The 17307-nt window shown below is 29.8% G+C and overlaps 3 protein-coding genes across 8 annotated transcripts in view; 1 reads left to right on the forward strand and 2 right to left on the reverse strand.

The window, feature by feature from the left end:
• The window catches only part of Otopla (proton channel otopetrin-like a), a 25884-nt gene extending 14244 nt beyond the window's left edge, over positions 1-11640 (reverse strand). For 2 of the 6 annotated variants that reach the window (XM_074245420.1, XM_074245419.1), the window contains exon 1: positions 1243-1379. In XM_074245420.1, the coding sequence (XP_074101521.1) occupies positions 1243-1288 (46 nt within the window). In that variant the 5' untranslated portion in view covers positions 1289-1379. Of the gene's footprint in view, positions 1-280; positions 482-1242; positions 1380-1915; positions 2005-5055; positions 5457-11535 lie in introns of those variants that run through there. The other 4 variants (XM_074245424.1, XM_074245423.1, XM_074245425.1 and 1 more) reach the window with 4 other exon arrangements.
• The window catches only part of LOC141529077 (coiled-coil domain-containing protein 102A), a 98032-nt gene that overhangs the window by 26963 nt on the left and 53762 nt on the right, over positions 1-17307 (forward strand). The gene's annotated exons all lie outside the window — the stretch shown is intronic.
• LOC141528850 (proton channel OtopLc-like) lies at positions 10140-16024 on the reverse strand. The gene is made up of 7 exons (XM_074245102.1): positions 15978-16024; positions 14994-15221; positions 13486-13688; positions 12649-12959; positions 12010-12175; positions 11536-11824; positions 10140-10845 (listed from the first exon to the last, which is right to left on the reverse strand). Exons 1-7 carry the CDS (start codon positions 16022-16024, stop codon positions 10140-10142), a joined length of 1950 nt encoding a protein of 649 aa, XP_074101203.1.

Genomic DNA, 17307 nt, shown 5'->3' on the forward strand with positions numbered 1-17307 from the left:
TTATTATTTTCTTGTAATAATTACATTAATTATAAATTGTCTAAAAAAATTTCTAAATCAAAGAAGATTAAAGTCTTAAAAATTATAATTTTACTTAAAGATTTTTCTTTTGAACCAGCTTAATATTTTATAAAAGTATAAAAAATACAAGATTAAGACGTAAAGCTTGCATTAACTAAGATTATCATCGTCTTGAATAAACTTGAGCCGATCTCAAGATACCGTCAATCGATTTATGACACTAGACACTCAATATGTCAAGATATGAATCTATAGATACCTAGTGGAAGAGTAACACGATAACTTGATCCTCGTAGTTATATATACATCTATGAACGTCAAAGTTTGTCTAGTCTACTTGACACATATGTATAAAAGCTTCTAAAACTTTTATGCATTAGATATAAGATATGGGTAAAGCGAAAAATGAATTTAATTGGTCGGGAAAAGATAGTTGACCCGCGTCGCGGCATCAACTTAAGTTAACTGGACACTGAACGACGTCGACGCCTGGTAGCGGCCCTTCTATTCTAGCCGCCTCCTAGTTACTGCTGCCTATCGCATTATATTTAGCTCATCGGATCATCGCGGTATTATACACGAGCCTTAACCCATTTACACATACGTGTGTATATATACATACTTATACACATGTACTTCAGTAAATGCAGTCGCGGTTTATGTATCTATCAATATATTTAGGTGGATTTATGTTACCTGTTAATATAATTCCTTGATACGGTAAATAAATTACTTTCAGTCATTTTGACAGCTTGACTACTAATAAAATAAACAACTTTATTATAACCTTTTAAAATAAATAAATAACAAAAGAATAAATTTAAAAATTAATTGAAATATAATTTAAAAAATTATTAGATTGATAAAAAAAAATTAACTTGATTCAAAAGCCAAATTTTTGGAGCAAGAAAATCATTTTTACAAAATTTTGAATGAAGTAAAAATAATTTTTAGTTTAAAAATTTTTTTACTTGATTCAAGATTGTCAAATTCTCCAAAATGTTTCTGCTAGGCTCAAAATTTTCTTTTTTTAAATTAATTCATTAATTTTTTTTTTAGTCTAACTTTTCAATTTACCTCAATAATTTTTTACCAGTAACTTATAAGTCAGTGCAATATTATTGTTTACCCTTAATCTGCTTTGTAAATAAGCTACTGCATGTTTAAGTTTAATAGTTATTTAATATCTTAAAAAAAAAATTTTTTTCCCAATAAACTTACCGAATTTTTTCCAACTCAACAAAACAAGTCCCTTAATAAAACTCATGAAACTATCAATCAAATCAAACTAACGACCACAAATCCCATAAATTTCAATTTCAAATCCAATCCGGCTCTTTAATAACTATCAAATTAAATACCATTCAACCTCTAAACTCCCCACTTGCATAAAAATCCCAAGAAATCTTTCATAAAAATTCCCAAGAAAAAAACTAGAGCACTTTTCGATCGTTTAAAAAAAATTACTGCTGACTGGATACAAATTTGACCTCTTTATTTCCACAGAATTAATAATATTACCCCTCACCCTCTATTGCCTCCGACTCACTCCTTTTAATTAACCAGCAGAGCAAATAAAAGACTAGAGACAAAACAAGTGATAATTGTCCCTGACAATCATAATAATATAGACATTATCCCGAGCTTCGATAATTAACTCATATCTGACTCTGTTCGAGTCTCTTTAAAGAATGACACATGACCCGTCACGCCCGAGCTGAGCCTTAGATAATATGAAAGGACTAGTTTAATTACTATACCGTGCAATGCTAATGGAATGCAAGTGACAAGATAAAGAGATGTTGGTCTTTTATTTAAAAACGGGCCAGAGTATTAGTACGATTGCGACACACCACTACCGAGTACTGAATAATTATTCGCCTTGACAACACACCGGCTAGGTCGAGGTTGGGTTAGGTCGTTCCTCTTTCCTCTTATCTGTGCCAGGTCTCCATGTCCGGGTTGTAAACAAATTGCGAAAGACACACTAATAATAACAATGATGGTAACAATTTTATTATTCAAAAATTCAGCGACTATTTTTAAAATAAATCTTGCTGATAATTTTAATAATTATTAATTTAGGGAGAGATTGATCAAGTAAAGGGTGTGTGTGTGTGTGTGTGTGTGTGTGTGTGTGTGTGTGTGTGTGTGTGTGAGTGAATGTGTGGCACATGAGAAGTGCAGGTAATATTACTATTACTATTACTAGGAACTACACAGGACTCGACTCACAGTATGGTATACTATACAGGTGCGGTATGAAAACAGAGCTTGCGAGCGCAGCGCCGCTGCGCGTTAAAATAACACCGAACCGGAACTAAGGGGGCGCTTTTCAAAGGCTGTACCTGGATGTGCTATGTGCTATGTGCTATGTCCTATGTGTGATGTGTACTATTCCGGTGTGGTATAGACGGTAGTTTGTACTCTTCGCGCTACCCTTGTCTGGGTGGTGGTAAGTGCTGTTTGTATTTGTTTCACTTCAGTAGGTTTTGTATTTGTGTTGGTCTTTCATCCTGGCCCGGACCGTGTGTGATGGTAAAGTGAATCGATTAGCTTGCTCGGTCGGAGACCTCGAGAACTCTACAGCCGACAAAATAAATACTCCGCAGACTGCGTGGCGACCACCTGTAACTTTTGAACACTCCCGGTATTTCAGAGGATATTCGAGCTTTCGGGGCTTAACTTTTTAATGGTTCTTGATTTTGCTTAGTGGTTTTTTAATAGGTTTTTGTTGAAGTTTTAGAACTTTTTTTTTTCTGCTAAAGGAATTTGTACAAAAAAAAAAATTTATTTGTCCATTTTTACTTTTTTAGAAGGTGTAAGCTTAAAAAAAAAAATATTAAATATATGAAAGAAAGTAAAAAAAAATATGAAAATAAAAATTTTTTTTTAATTGTAATGAAAGTATAAATTTTCAATGAAAAAAAAAAAAATTAACTTGATTCAAGAGAAAAATTTTTGAAACTAGAAAATTATTTCAAAAATTTCAACGCGTCCTATGACACCATTTGTATAAAATTCAAGCCGCTATACATATAAATTTTTCCAAAATTAAACACTCAAGTAGTTAACTTGTCAACTTGTTATTTAAATATTTAAAATTACTCAAAAATTCAATCCAACCAGAAAAAAAAAGTTTAAATATTTTATAGGCCTTAAAATATTTTCTATAAATATTTTTATATAGTTTCAAATAAAAAAAAACTTACCATCGTTACATTAATAATAAAAAGTAATTCTCTGTTAAATTATACCCAATCGGAACAATAATTACTCGCGTGAATTGAAAAGATTAACCGCGTACGAGTCGCGTCTACAAGCTAAAACATAATCGACGCTCAGTGCGATCTTCCTCGATCGCGTGACTAGATATGCGTGTACATATCCTGTTTTTATCGTCAGATCTTTTTACAGTTCTACACTATTATTATTCTTATTGTTATTTTTTATATTTTTTTTTTCTCACTTGACGCCATAAACAGTAGTAAAAACAACGCCGCGTTTTATTGAAATTTTTTGTCAAACACAACCAATATTTTCCATAAATTTTAATAGAAAAAAAAAAAAAAAATTACGCAATAAATTATCAACTGAAACAAATTACAACAAAAAAATGGGAAGCACAACAACGTTAACGACAAAATCGGCAGTTTAGACGGGAAAAAGCGAACGAATGACGCCGAACTACCCTCCGAGAATGGGAATACTGGGAGATATCCCCTCTTTTAGCCATAAGAGCGTCGGTTTTCATCCCCTCTGGTCAAAATCCACCCTTTATAAAGGTAGAGAGCGATACACAGCCCCCTCTCGATTCCTTCCGTCTGCATGATGGATTCAATGCCATGGGCTTTGGCAAGGTTGCCCGAAAAAAAACATTTCTCTTTATTATTTTCTACAAAGTCAGGCTGTATGGCAGTATAAGAAAATAAAAAACTGTGGTTAAAACCTTTGTAGTTACGGCGACGTCCTCATACTCGCACTCATACTCAGACTTAGACTCAGACTCTTCGACAATTGCACTGGATTCTATATTTATAAATATGCATAATATAAAGTACAAGGATATCGAGATCGAGAGGCATTTGAAGACTAATGCGCATTGAAGGTGTACTTCGTCCCCAGACGGATGTTAATCAACCCTGAAAGCTTTTATGCCTTTGTCTGCTCGGTTGTACTAAATATTAACGTTTTAAATTCTACATTCAAACTGAGTTTCATCCTTTATCGATTAATTTTCGTTATCTGACTCTGTTTGTTATTAATAATAATCGTAAAATAAATTTTCAAAATAATTCAAGTCTTTATATTCAAAATTTTGACTTTGTTTTTTAATTCTAAAATTCTATAACTTTATTTTTAAACTTTAAATTCAAATTTTGGAGAAAGTAAGCGAGATGTTATTTTTTTGTTTAATATTTTACTCAGAATTTTGAATTAAAACTTAAATAGTTTTTTATTTACTATTAATAATTTTTTAAAATATAAAAGTAACTTTTTAAAAAAAATAAATTTTTTCATCAAATAATCATAAAATTAAAATTTCAACTAATTAATCCAATTATTAAAAAAAAAAAAAACAAAATATGCTATCCAATCAATAATCGATTGAATAATTTTTTCAATCTATTATAAATAGATAGCGAACAAAGAGAGGCTGTAAATCGATCGACCGCGTGGTGAATTCGCGTACGAGTCTAGCAGAGGGGTGAAAACGCGTGGGGTTGCACGCGTCGCTAGAGAATTGCCGAGGGTGACCGCGAGCCAAGCTACAGTCTTTAAAATTGGCACCGCGTAATGTTAAGCCCCTACTATTTTTCCCTCGCTTTTGTTTATATTTTTTGTCCGCGGGGATAATTACTCTCCTCAAATTAATACTCGTCAAGTGCCTTTTTTCCGACAGTGCCTTCTACAAGCCACCTTACAAACAAAGCCTTACAACTTACTGATTCTAAAATCACAAAAAAAAATAAAATAAAATAAAATAAAATAAAAAATAAACAATAATATTAATAAAAAAAAAAAAAAACTCACCCAGTCGCTAGACTTTATTAATCGAGCCGATATGACAGCGAACAATCGTCGGTTTTTCGTCCGCCATCGGCTCAGAACCTCGTGCTCTTACGGTCGAGTCCACTGTTGATCCAGAAATACAAATACAATTGAAAATAATAATAATAATACACTTCTGTGCGAATCTCTGCGTGGATCCTCGAAAACAATGCGCCTGCTCCTGTTTTTGGTTCACCCACTTCTTCGTCTGGGTTCGTTGGATGCGTGTGACCTCTCTAGATAATTAACAGCCTCGCCAATTGAAAGTTTTCCTCCTAAATTTGATTTTATTGATGACTTTATTGTCAATAACTCTAATTAATAATTCGAATTAATGAATTAATTATTACTTGGACTAATAAATATATAAACTGGAGAACGAACAATACTGTACGTCGTGCGTGGCCCCAGTGAAGGTGCGACCGATGTAAACAAGATTTCGCGGGCATGCGCATCCGATATCGATGTGGTATATATTAAAGCTCGGAATAGCTCGGTCAAAAGTCCAACCCCGTGTCACAGGGTTCGCTACATTCTATCTATATATATACTGTGCTATATTGTAGATATATAATATATATTGTGTGTCCGTACGTACTGTGTACATCAACCCGGTTTCCTCCCTCTAGATCTTCACAGTATCCTCGTTTTACTCTTAGCGTGGGCTGGGGGTCGGCTCGCTCAGTTCAATCTATGGCGTAACACAACGAGGTTCATGGGGTTGATGCTTCGACCACCCCCATTATGGGAAACGCGATCAATACTCCACGGTACGAACTTTCTCCTCGGAGAATCGTACCCTTGTTCGATGTAGGTATAGGATCTGCACTCTACTTCGTGCTGGATGTTTCGGAGCTGAGTTATTTTGAAAGCTTGTTTTAATGTCGGGAAATTCAATTCTTTGGAATAAGTTTCTTAATTAAAAAATTTTTTTTTAATTACGTTTATTCAAGAGGAAAATTCTTGAATCTAAAAAATAATTTTTAACAGCTTCGTCTTGATCGAAAAAAAATTTTTGAATAGCAATTAATTAAATTTTCCATAATAAAAGATTTTTTTCTGCTTGATTCAAGAATAAATAAATTTATGGGTAAATTTTAAAATAAAAAATCAAAAATTAGTTTACTTGCTGTTAAAAATACAACGAAAATAAATTAGCTGGTTCAAGAAGAATATTACCTTGAAAATTTGACTTGTGTTTTGAGAAATTTATGAAATTTACGAGGGGAGTAAAAAAATGAGCCTGGAGGATTGAGAAAAATCTTACCTGTTGAAAAATTTTAGCCAAGACTTCAAACTAGGACTTGGATAAACGAAAAAAAATTAAAATTGGATTTTTGGCAGAAGTTTTTATAAAAAAATGAAAAAATTCTTGACTTGAGAAAAAAATTCACTTGATTCAAAATTTTTTCTGTTTAATTAAAAAAATAATCTTTTTCTTGGTTTAAGAATTTTTTTCTTGAATCAAGTTAATTTTTTTTATCGATGTAGAATTTTTCTTCTCTAAAAAACCGAATTTCAAAACAAGAAATTCTTGAATCTTTAATCTGTTCTCTTCAAAATAATTTCTTTGGATCAAGAATATTTCTCTTCCATTAAGGATTTTTTTTTTCATTTTTCTAATTATAATACAATAATAATAAAGATACAGGATCAATAAAATAATAAATTCAAGTGGATTATTGCGGAGTGTATTAAATTTCGTAAGGTACAAATAGTACAAAGGGTATAAGATTACAAAGATCACGTAGGAACTATAATAATGCGGACATATATAAAGATACAGCATTTATAATTCATATATCTAATATAATATAATAATAATAATTTTCTTAATCGATATTTGTCTTTGGTTTTTTCAATGAAATTTTTTTGGTAAAAGAGAAGCGACTTGGAGGTAAACAAGACCCACATTTAAACCAAATTTCGAATTCTATTGGTACTATTTCTATAATAATTTATAATTACTATTTCATTATAATTAATATTCGAGCAACAACAAATTTAAACAAACTTTGATATATTTATTATTATACAATTTAATAATATATAATTTAATAATAATAGCGACTAATAATTTAAATTGATGACGACGCATAAATATCAATAAATATATATAAATATATATAATATAACGATTCAAATGTGAGTCTTGTCAACAATAAACGGATATTCATTTTCATTATTATATACTACTTTAGTCCATCCGTTCGTTACAAATTCCAATAATAATATAATAAATATTATAAATGTATAACGCAATAATAAATATATATATCTTGTATATAAATGTGTATATAATATATAATCTATATTGATTTTCATTTTATTATTAATAGCATTATTCTCAATTTATGTATACGTCGCTTGTTATTTTATTTCATTTTTATTCAATTTATAAAAATTATTCAAAAAAATAGTCGATACCTAGGAGAGGAAGAACTTTAAAAAAATTTTTTATTTACAATTATTGATCAATTATTTAAATAAATTCACAATTATTTTACATCCGATTTCGGACAGTTCTAGAAAACAATTTTTATTTTCTTTTAAATCTTGGTTAAAACCAATTTTTCTTAATTTAACGTCATGATTGCTTACTTGATTTTAGGAGTAATGATAAAAATATCTCAAAATATTTTTATTTATTTTTAAATCTAAATATTTACGAAGCTTTGTAGACGTTCAAAAATGGTTAAAAGAATATTATACGTTTTTATTATATTTGTGATTGGTTTATGATTGGTTCAAAGATTAATTATTTAAGGGATTGTACGTACTTAGAAGGTTTTTTCAATTATTAATATAAAAATAAATATAGATAAATTTTTTTTTTTTAGATACTAAAAAAATTTTTTTTGGAATAACATGAGATAAGTCGGGATAAAAAATAATTTTTTTGATTTATAGATTAATATTTTGTTGTAGTAACATTAATTAGTTAGATAGTCTAACAAATTAATAAACTGGTAAAAAATTAATTTTTTTATGGCAAAAAATTGATTTCATTAAGGTAAAAAGTAAATTAAATTATTAAGGCAACAAATAAATGTATTTTAAATCTTCTGCGCATATAACCTCCCAAATTGATCTTCAAATATAAAATATTCAAAAAGCTACGTATTTAATACTGTGTACTTTTGAGCTGAAATTAGCAGAAGTCCGAGGATTATTTTCGAAGAAATTAAAATTCGGGTATCAGACATCTGCTACTTTCAGTATATCATGATAAAGATATATCAAAAATTTATTTTACAATTACAGACGTACGAGTAAGATATAAAAATAATATTAATAGATTCAATTGAATTTCATTTGTAGGATTTTAGATTGAAAAATTTCCAATAAACTTTGTTGAGGGTGCAGACGGCTTTTGTGCTTTTAATCAAATCAATAAAAAGGACTTTTTTTTTTTTTTTTTTTTTTTTTTAATTATTATTATTATTAATGGCTAGAAGCGCGTTGCTCTTTTTTAGAGGATGGCATTTTATTTTTGTATTAAATTGATAAACAAGCCGATGAAGCGGAAGGTTTTTTTTTTTATTTTTGAGACAAAGGTTCGTTTACGTGAAAGCTAACAATTTATTAAATTATTCATAAAAACTCAAGCTAATTTGTCGAAATAATTTTTCTAATAATCAATTTCCCTTTTTTTCACAAAAAAAAAAAATGTGAAAAATTCCCTTTTTTGTTTAAAAATATCAATCAAAAAATTATTCAGAAAATAGTTTAAAAAATTTCTATTTTTTTATTCTTTTAATTTTTAAATTCGGCAGTTAAAATGTCATCGATAAAAAACTACTCTAAGTAAAAAATTGATTATAGAAAAAACAGAAAAATTTATAAAAAATAAATTTTCGATGGACGAAATTACTCGGAAAAATAGTTACTAAAAATGACATGATCGGGTCAGTCCGTGAAGAAATTGTTCCCAATGCACGTTGGTCTAACACGATTTACATGATATGGTTCTACACCTAAAGTAATCACCGATCCCTGTATCGTCCAATACAAATATATATCTTTATATTAAATATTAAATATAATATTATATCAACACAGAGCGTAATAATTATAAATACTCAACTACATTGTTTTAGATGACATTTGGATACAAATGGCTATCCATCCATCCTCGACATATATTAAATATCCCGGTAAAAACTCTAGTGTCTACGCGTGTCGCTTATGTTCAATATAAACACGACCGGTCGTTTTCAGTTTAAATAGATTTTTCCCCCATTCTCGTTACCCATTTGATACCCATACTAGTAAATAGAGCTTAATGAGCAAAGTACTTCCACATAAGTGCTGGCTTAATAAAACCTACGTCTACTCTACACAGTAAATAATAATTGACATTTTTAAAATGTCAAATTTATTTACTTCATTAAAACCGTCTACCGTTACAATTTACAGCCCAAGAAAATTTACACTTACAAATTTCTGATCTGGAGCCAAAAATCTTAAATTATATTTTATGATTTGTAAAAAAATTTTTTTAAATTTTAAAATTAAAATTTTGGATTAAATACTTCAGTATTTTATTTTTTTTTACATGTCTTGCGATCATTTTTTAGGTACGAAATGATAAATATCAAATGTTTTGACGCATTGACACAAAATTTTTTACTGTGTAGTAAAATCACGAATTTACTGTTTGAAATAGTAATTTTTAGCAGTTGATTATTACTTATTATAAATCGGCTATTATTTATTACAGTTTACTTTTTTCCGTGCACAAAAAAGTCCTTTATCAACTTCACTGTCCCTCCAATCTTTCATCCAAAAAAAAAATTTCTTCCTCCAGACCAGCAATTTAAAGTGTAAAAATAATAATAAATAATTTATTGCTTCCTGAGTCAAACAAACACGCAACTTTATAATAATAATAATAATAATATCAATAATAATAATAATTACCAGTAAAATTACAATCACATGAAATAAGTCGGGTCGTTTTCGTTAATAGCATCAAGACGCGTAATATTGCGGTGCAATTGACAAGAACTAAAAGACTCTTGCGTAACAACTCTAGTCATGGTCCCCTTGGATTTTTTTTTGCGTCATATGTATGTCGGCTTAACTTTGTAAGCTCTCTTCCACACCTCACAGAGGCAAACAGTGCTGTGGAACCGGTAGAAAATCGCGAGGGGCATCGACACGTGTGTGATTATCGTCCAGGCCCACAGGCCGTAAAAGTGCAGCTGAATTGGATGAGATTCCGCGCGGGACTTCTCTAAAGTATTTATCGCCCACATCGCGAGATTCGTCACCAGCAAGAAGGTCACGATTTCGCGGCCAGGCTTGCGTCTAATTTGCTCGGGGGAGGAGACAGATCTTCTCGACGCGTCGAGAATGAAGATGGTCTGGAAGGTAGTTTGAATTACGCTGGCCAGGGCCGTCACCAGGACGAGGATCGTGTTCCTCTCGAGAGTGAAGTACCCGCTAATTATCGTGAACGTCGAGTAGATGAACATCCCAGTTTGTGCGGCGATCAGGAGGATGTTATCCAGTTCTAGGTTCCGGGCTCCGTCGTACCTCAGTCGTCGCATCTGGATCATCCCGATCAGAGTCGCCACCGTCGACATTCCGTAGAGAGTCAGCTCGCAGACGTTCACTTCAGTCACGGCGAAACTCACGAGCTCTGACCGGGAAATTAGCACGAAGAAGAGGATCAGCGAGATTATTGTTAGCACGAGAATCAGGATTCCTACGAACAGACCCTTATGAGCGCGGGCGCAGTCTACGCTGTAATAGTGCGGCGATCGTCTGGAAATTTAGGTTTTTTTTATTAATTATTGATTGATTGGCAAATACATTGAGAGAAGGATTTGTTTGTATTTATTAATTATGAGCTTTATTAATTATTAATAAATTATTTTTAATGTTTGAAAATGCTCTATCTCTAGATACATAATTAAGATATGACCTTGTATCTTGTGAACTATTGACATTTTTAAAGAAATAAGCTTACCCCAACATTACATTCATCGAAACTTTTCATTTAAGTACCCACATCAATTTTTCATATATTTATTTATATTATATATATATGTAAATATGAAAAATATATGAAAATGCATGTGGGTACTCAAATGAAAGCTCTTGATGAGTGTAACATCACGATGAGCTTATCTCTTTAAAAACTTCAATAATTAAGAAAATACAGTGAACAAATCTGTTTAAAAAATAAAAAAAATTTTTTTTTACAACTAAATTTTTTTTCTTAAAGCCAAAAAGTATATATTTAATGATTTGTTGCAAAAACTGAACTCTTGGCTATGAGAATTAATTTAGATTTTTAAAAATGAAAATTTTTTTTTAATTTTATTATATTGCCGTCTTAAAAATTTTTTTTTTCATTTTTTTAACTAGAAGTTTAAAACATTAAATTTGTAAAGCGGAAAATTAGAGGATAAAATTAAATTTTTTGAAAGTTCTTATTTTTTATTGTTTTACCTGTAAGCGTGGGCGTGAACGTGATTACCGGTAGTTCCGGTCGGTAGATTAGTGCTCGATCTCTGTTTCGCGATGTTTTTCCACATGACGTAGAGGATAGCGGCGCAAATTAAACTGTACTCAATGGTGCAAGGAAATAGAAAGGGACTCGCGTCTTGGACCAGCGAACCCATGATATTTGTTCGCCGACATTCGAACATGTGGTGCGGGCCCTTTAACCCCCGGGATACGCGGACATTTTCACCGTGGTGTGAATGCGTATGTCCGCCTAAATGAATTCCTTTCGCTCCTGAAATTATCATTCTTAGTTAATTTTTTATAAAGTATAAAATTCATGAAATATAAATTTTAGTTGTTATTAAAATATGTAGGAGTATATTTTTTTTTACCAAAAAATTATTACAATTAAAAATAATGATTTTGAAGTATTAAAATAATTAAAAAAAAAAAAATAATAATTAAAAGCAAACTCACCAAGTCTATGAGAAATTTTCAAGGAATTATTTTCCGGGTTGTAGAACGTGAGTATTTCATGCTTAGTCTCCTGAACAAGGACATTAAGCCAAACCGATAGGTTGGTACCAATCATGTGCATGAGTCCGAAGCGTGCGAGCAGTCGATGTGAAGAAACTTTCATTTGCTGAAAAGGACAAACGAGTTTATAAACTCTAAAGAAGTGTGGAGTTAATTATTATATTTTTACATTCAAGTGCAGTCCTATCCTATATGTATACTGTTAAACTTATATGATTGACAAGCTAAGCACAAAGTAAAAAGATATTGACCCGAACGTTTCATTAAACATTGCCATCGGCATTTCATCCCCTAGAGCTTTAAAGTTTCTCATTATAGCTAATCGATACTCCTTTACTTATTGTCACTGTTAATTATTACTCCTACAACTTTTAATTATAATTAATAATTATTATAACAATCAATTTATTGATTTTTTGTCGTAAAAACACGCGCAAAGTATCGAGAAAAATTTTTCTTTTTTGTCATTCTTTTTTATCAAGATTGCAAATAAAATGTTCAATTATTCTCCCGATAAATTTATTAGAAATTTAAAAAAATACAAGCCTATTTAATTTATTCAATGAATAATTAATTCACCTGATTGTTCAAGAAAATGAAGTACATTTGAATGAATATAAAAGCCATCCGCGTGGCAGGAGTAAGTGCCAGCATAATATTGTGGCACTTGGTGTTTCTCTCGAGCTCAAAGTATTGTCCAAATTCTAGCCCAGAGTAAATCATCGAACCAATTCCAAAAGCCACAGCGCCCATTCGTAGGTAAAAACTGCCGTAGTGCTGGTTTAGTTTTGATATGCTAGGATTGTAATCATTGTTCGGCGAATCGCTGTCCCCGGCACCACTTGAGGATCTACTCGAGTCTAAATCACTTATTTCTTTGGTATCGTGTTCTGAAATAATTAATTATGCATTATTTAAGTAATGGTTTTTTGATAAATGCAATCAATAAAAAAAATTACTTAAATTTTTTAATTAATAATATTAAGACAATACTTCACTATGTTCAGCAATAGTTTCATTTTAAAATTAAATCATCAGGTGATTTAACATTATTACATTTTAAAAATTCTGATTTTTTGTCGTAAGATTTTTTTTTTTTTTTTTTAATGAACCAGATATCACAATAATATGAAAGAGAGACACTGATAATCTCATTAAGGAGGTCTCACAGCAAAAATAATTTTTTTTTTAACAATAATAACAAAAATTAAATTGATTTAACGCTCGAATATTTTTTTTTTAATTAAACAGAAAAAAGATTTTTTCTTATTCATTTTTCTTAATTTAAATAAATTAAAAATAATTTTTATTTGGTTTAAAAATTCTTAAAAATAATTTTCTTTGCTCAAAATTTTTTTATTTTAAATAAAATTAATTTTTTAACAAGTCAGTAAAATAAATTAAAATGATAATTACTTTGCTTTGGTTTACCGTCGATCAGCATAAGTGAGTGCATACAAAGTAGAAAAATCATGCTGCCGAAATACAGATAGAGGTAGAATGCCTCGTAAAACGAAGGCGGTATGTACGATGATATCACCTCGGACATAGGAAATGCAATTCCCATTACCACCAGCAGTTTCCCGTAGAGCGCACTTAGGGTTGTTGCTAACGCATATCTGAAAATAATTATCTATTTTGAGTCTTATAATAATAATAATAATAAGTTACAAGTTTATTTAGAAGACAGAAATAAAGTGTGGAAAATCATAAAATAGCACGAGCTGATGTAAAGCAAAGCTTAAAAAAGCCAATGGAGGCTGAAAATCAATAAAATGTTGGCGGAAAAGGTATATAAGCTTCGTAAACTGAATTAAAGATCAATCTGGCGAGTATAAACTCAATAAAGCTCCACTGAGGCTGATAAATCATTGTAAAAGCTCTGTTCAAGCTTAATGACGCTTGACGCTATTTTTTTGACGTTTCAACGCTAAGCAGTTGTAATTTATTACTGTTCTGAGGGGTTTTAATAAATTACAACGTTAATGAAACTTTCGGAAAGTTCAAAAAGGATTTAAGCTTCTTGGGTTGGGGTTTTAATACATTAAATTAAAAGTTAATAGGTTTGCTATAGGGTATAAGACGTACGAACGTTAAGAACTCAATAAAGCTTAACAAAGATTATTAATTATCTGTGAAAGCTTTGTTTGAGCTTTTTGGGTTTTAATTTATTTTTTATTGATTATTAATTTTTAAAAAAAATTAAATTGAGTAAAGAAAAAAAAAATTCCTGAATTAAATGAAATTTACTTGAGTCAAAAAAATTTTTTGGAATGATTTTTGTGGTTCGAAATTTTTTTATCAAGCTTTATTTTTATACTGCTCTTCTTAAAATAATTTTTAATATTTTTTTTCTCAAAAAAAAAGCTTTTAAATTTAATTAAATTCAATCAAACTAAAAAAATTTATTTTTTCAACAATTTCGTTTGATTAAAGAAAAATTAATTTTTGAGAATGATTAAAATTTTTTTTTGTACACAAAAAATTTACCACAATTTAAAACAAATTTTTCGTCCTATAAAAATTTTTTTTTTTTAATAATAAATTTAATTTAGTTATAAAATAAAATACAGGATTTTATTGTGAATGATTACCAATAAAAAATAAAAAAAATAGAATGTATTAGCTCAATTGCATGCAATCTCGTGTAGACCCACACAATCCGGTGTATAGCAAGCCGTTTTATAATCTAAAGTGCCTGTAATTGTGACGGGGATCCTCTGGTACTGTACGCAAGTGAAATCACATCAAGTACACGTGATACCTTTAATCTTAATCAATTTAGTCTATTTTGAAAAAAAATAATTAAAATATTAAAAATAAGGAAGGAAGTTTACAAGTGAGGGTTTTTTTTTATTAAAAAATAAATTTGGACTCAATTTTTGAAGAATTAGACAAAAAAGTGCCAAAAAAAGAGAACTTACGCTCCCAGGTGCTTGTTGTTGGCATCATCGGCGACCTCGATGAAGGTCGGGGCCGGATAGCAGACAGCCGGGATTGGCCGCGGAGGGCAGGGCAGGGCCAATGCAAATTGTCCGACTGTATGTGTACGGGACGGTGAAGTACTGCTGTTTCTTGATAGTGTTTCCGGTGATACTATTACTGCTGAGGGCGATGCTGGTGATGGTAATGCCGCCGGAAGTCCCGGCCAACTATTTGCGATAAGAATATTATTAATAATAATATGTATTGATTTAAACATCAGTATAAATTCAATTTTATTTATTAGAAATTTTATTGTCTGGATTAATTAATTGCCAACTCTATTTAAAACTTATTTAAATTTTTAACAAAGTTTTGACATTTAGGTCAATAATTTAATTCGAAAATTGAGGAGAATATTAATTAAATTGAATACCAATTTTATAGTTATAAAATATATTTTATTTTGATGAATTTAATTTAAGAAAATCGAGCTTAAAAAATTACTCAAGTGAAAAATTAGTCTGTTTTTTTTTTTTTTTTAATTAAGCATTTAATTAAAATTTAGTGAAAGAATTGAGAAAAATGAGAATCATAAAAAAAAGTCACGAATTCAAGTGAGCTTAATTACTCTGACTCTTTAATTAAATGTTAGGAAAAATTCTTTACATTTTTAATTAAAAAATTTCTTAATTTTTCATTTTTGTAATTTTTTTTGGCTGTTTGAAAATTTTTTTTATTCCAAATTTCTTAAATAATTTTCATGGAATTTTTTTTAATTTTTGGTTTTGAAAATAAATTTTTAAAAGTTGGAAAATTTTCATTTTTTTCTAGATTTTAAGAAAATCAATTTGTTTTAAAAATAGTTATAAATTAAAAGGCAAAAATTTTTTTAAGATAAATTTCTAATTTTTCGACAACAATTTTAAAATTAAAAAAAATTTTTTTCCAAAAAAAATTCTCAGATCTTTTAATAAATAAATTACTTCAATTTTTTAAAACATTTTCCATCTGTCAGCCATATTTCTCTCATTTTAAAATGCAATCCTCAGATGAAAAAAAAAACCAATTTCTCTTATTGAATTTCCCGTTTCCTCCATCGGGAAATTGAAGTATAAAAAAAAATTCATAATATCACATTCAAAATTCATCCAAGAAAAACTTCATCTTCGTTAAAATTCGTCTTAAAACTTAAAATTTAAATTGCAATGCTCTAAATAAATGCAAAATTTTTTTTTCAAGTATTTTCCATCCATTCATACCCGAAGGACAAGGTTAAAAAAATTCATAAATAATTCCTGGAGTAGAGAGTAGACTATAGCACAACATGAGAGGTAAAAAACGAGCGGGTTCATCTCAGACACGAGCTTTTTCAAATAATCACGTAGTTTTATTTAGCAAAGCGGCCAGCCCTCTGCTCGCTGCTCAAGAGTAGTTGACGAGGATGTAAGACCGGAGACATGAAATGTGAGAAGTATAAAGTACTAGGCACCAAGCAGTAACTCATATTATATCAGTAGATATAGAAGTAAAGACACGAGATATGACTATGACATAATATAAGAGAAAGAAGAAAGAGTAGGACATAGTTGAGGGGTTTATTCAACGGCTGAGTGGCATTCGCTGGTTGTTCAACGAGGGTAAGTCCAAGCTTTGCATCTTCCATCCCTTCTGAGTCATCTCAGCTCTCGTGCTTCACCTTACTCATTCTCTTACTGTATATTACTGTTATTCAGAATATCTCCAGGCTCCTTCTTCCTACATTTGCCTTTTTCAAGCAATACCTACTAAATTATCATTATCCTTATCCTCCTTAAACAACTTATATTATCTTCATCACTCGTATTGTCTATTGTATCGCTGTCATTTATACGAGGAAAAAAATTATTTGATTTACAATACAAAATTTTGATTGGTAATTATCTACGATAAAATTTTTTCAGTGTTCAAATAATTAGTTTTATAATTTTTTAATTAGAATTATTAATCATTTAATATAAATTTATATTATAAAATGTCCTAACATTTTTAATATTAATTGTAATAGTTATTATAAAGGATACTAATAATTACTATTCAGGATATTGATTTTTTATATGAAATTTTAATTAGCTTAGATGATAACTATTTATTTAGATACTTTATTTATTCAAACTTAAAAACCCAAAGGAACAATAACAGCTTTACTAATATTATAAATGTGAATGTAAGTTTGTTTGTTACGCTTTCACGCGAAAACTACTTAATCGATCATCATGAAACTTTATACACATATTCTTGGAGGTATTAGAAGTCACATAAGATACTTTTTTTTAA

The sequence above is a fragment of the Cotesia typhae genome, unplaced genomic scaffold (genome assembly GCF_013202065.1).
Source record: "Cotesia typhae breed Kobodo isofemale line unplaced genomic scaffold, CoteBio_Ctyphae contig_44, whole genome shotgun sequence".
Taxonomy (NCBI): domain Eukaryota; kingdom Metazoa; phylum Arthropoda; class Insecta; order Hymenoptera; family Braconidae; genus Cotesia; species Cotesia typhae.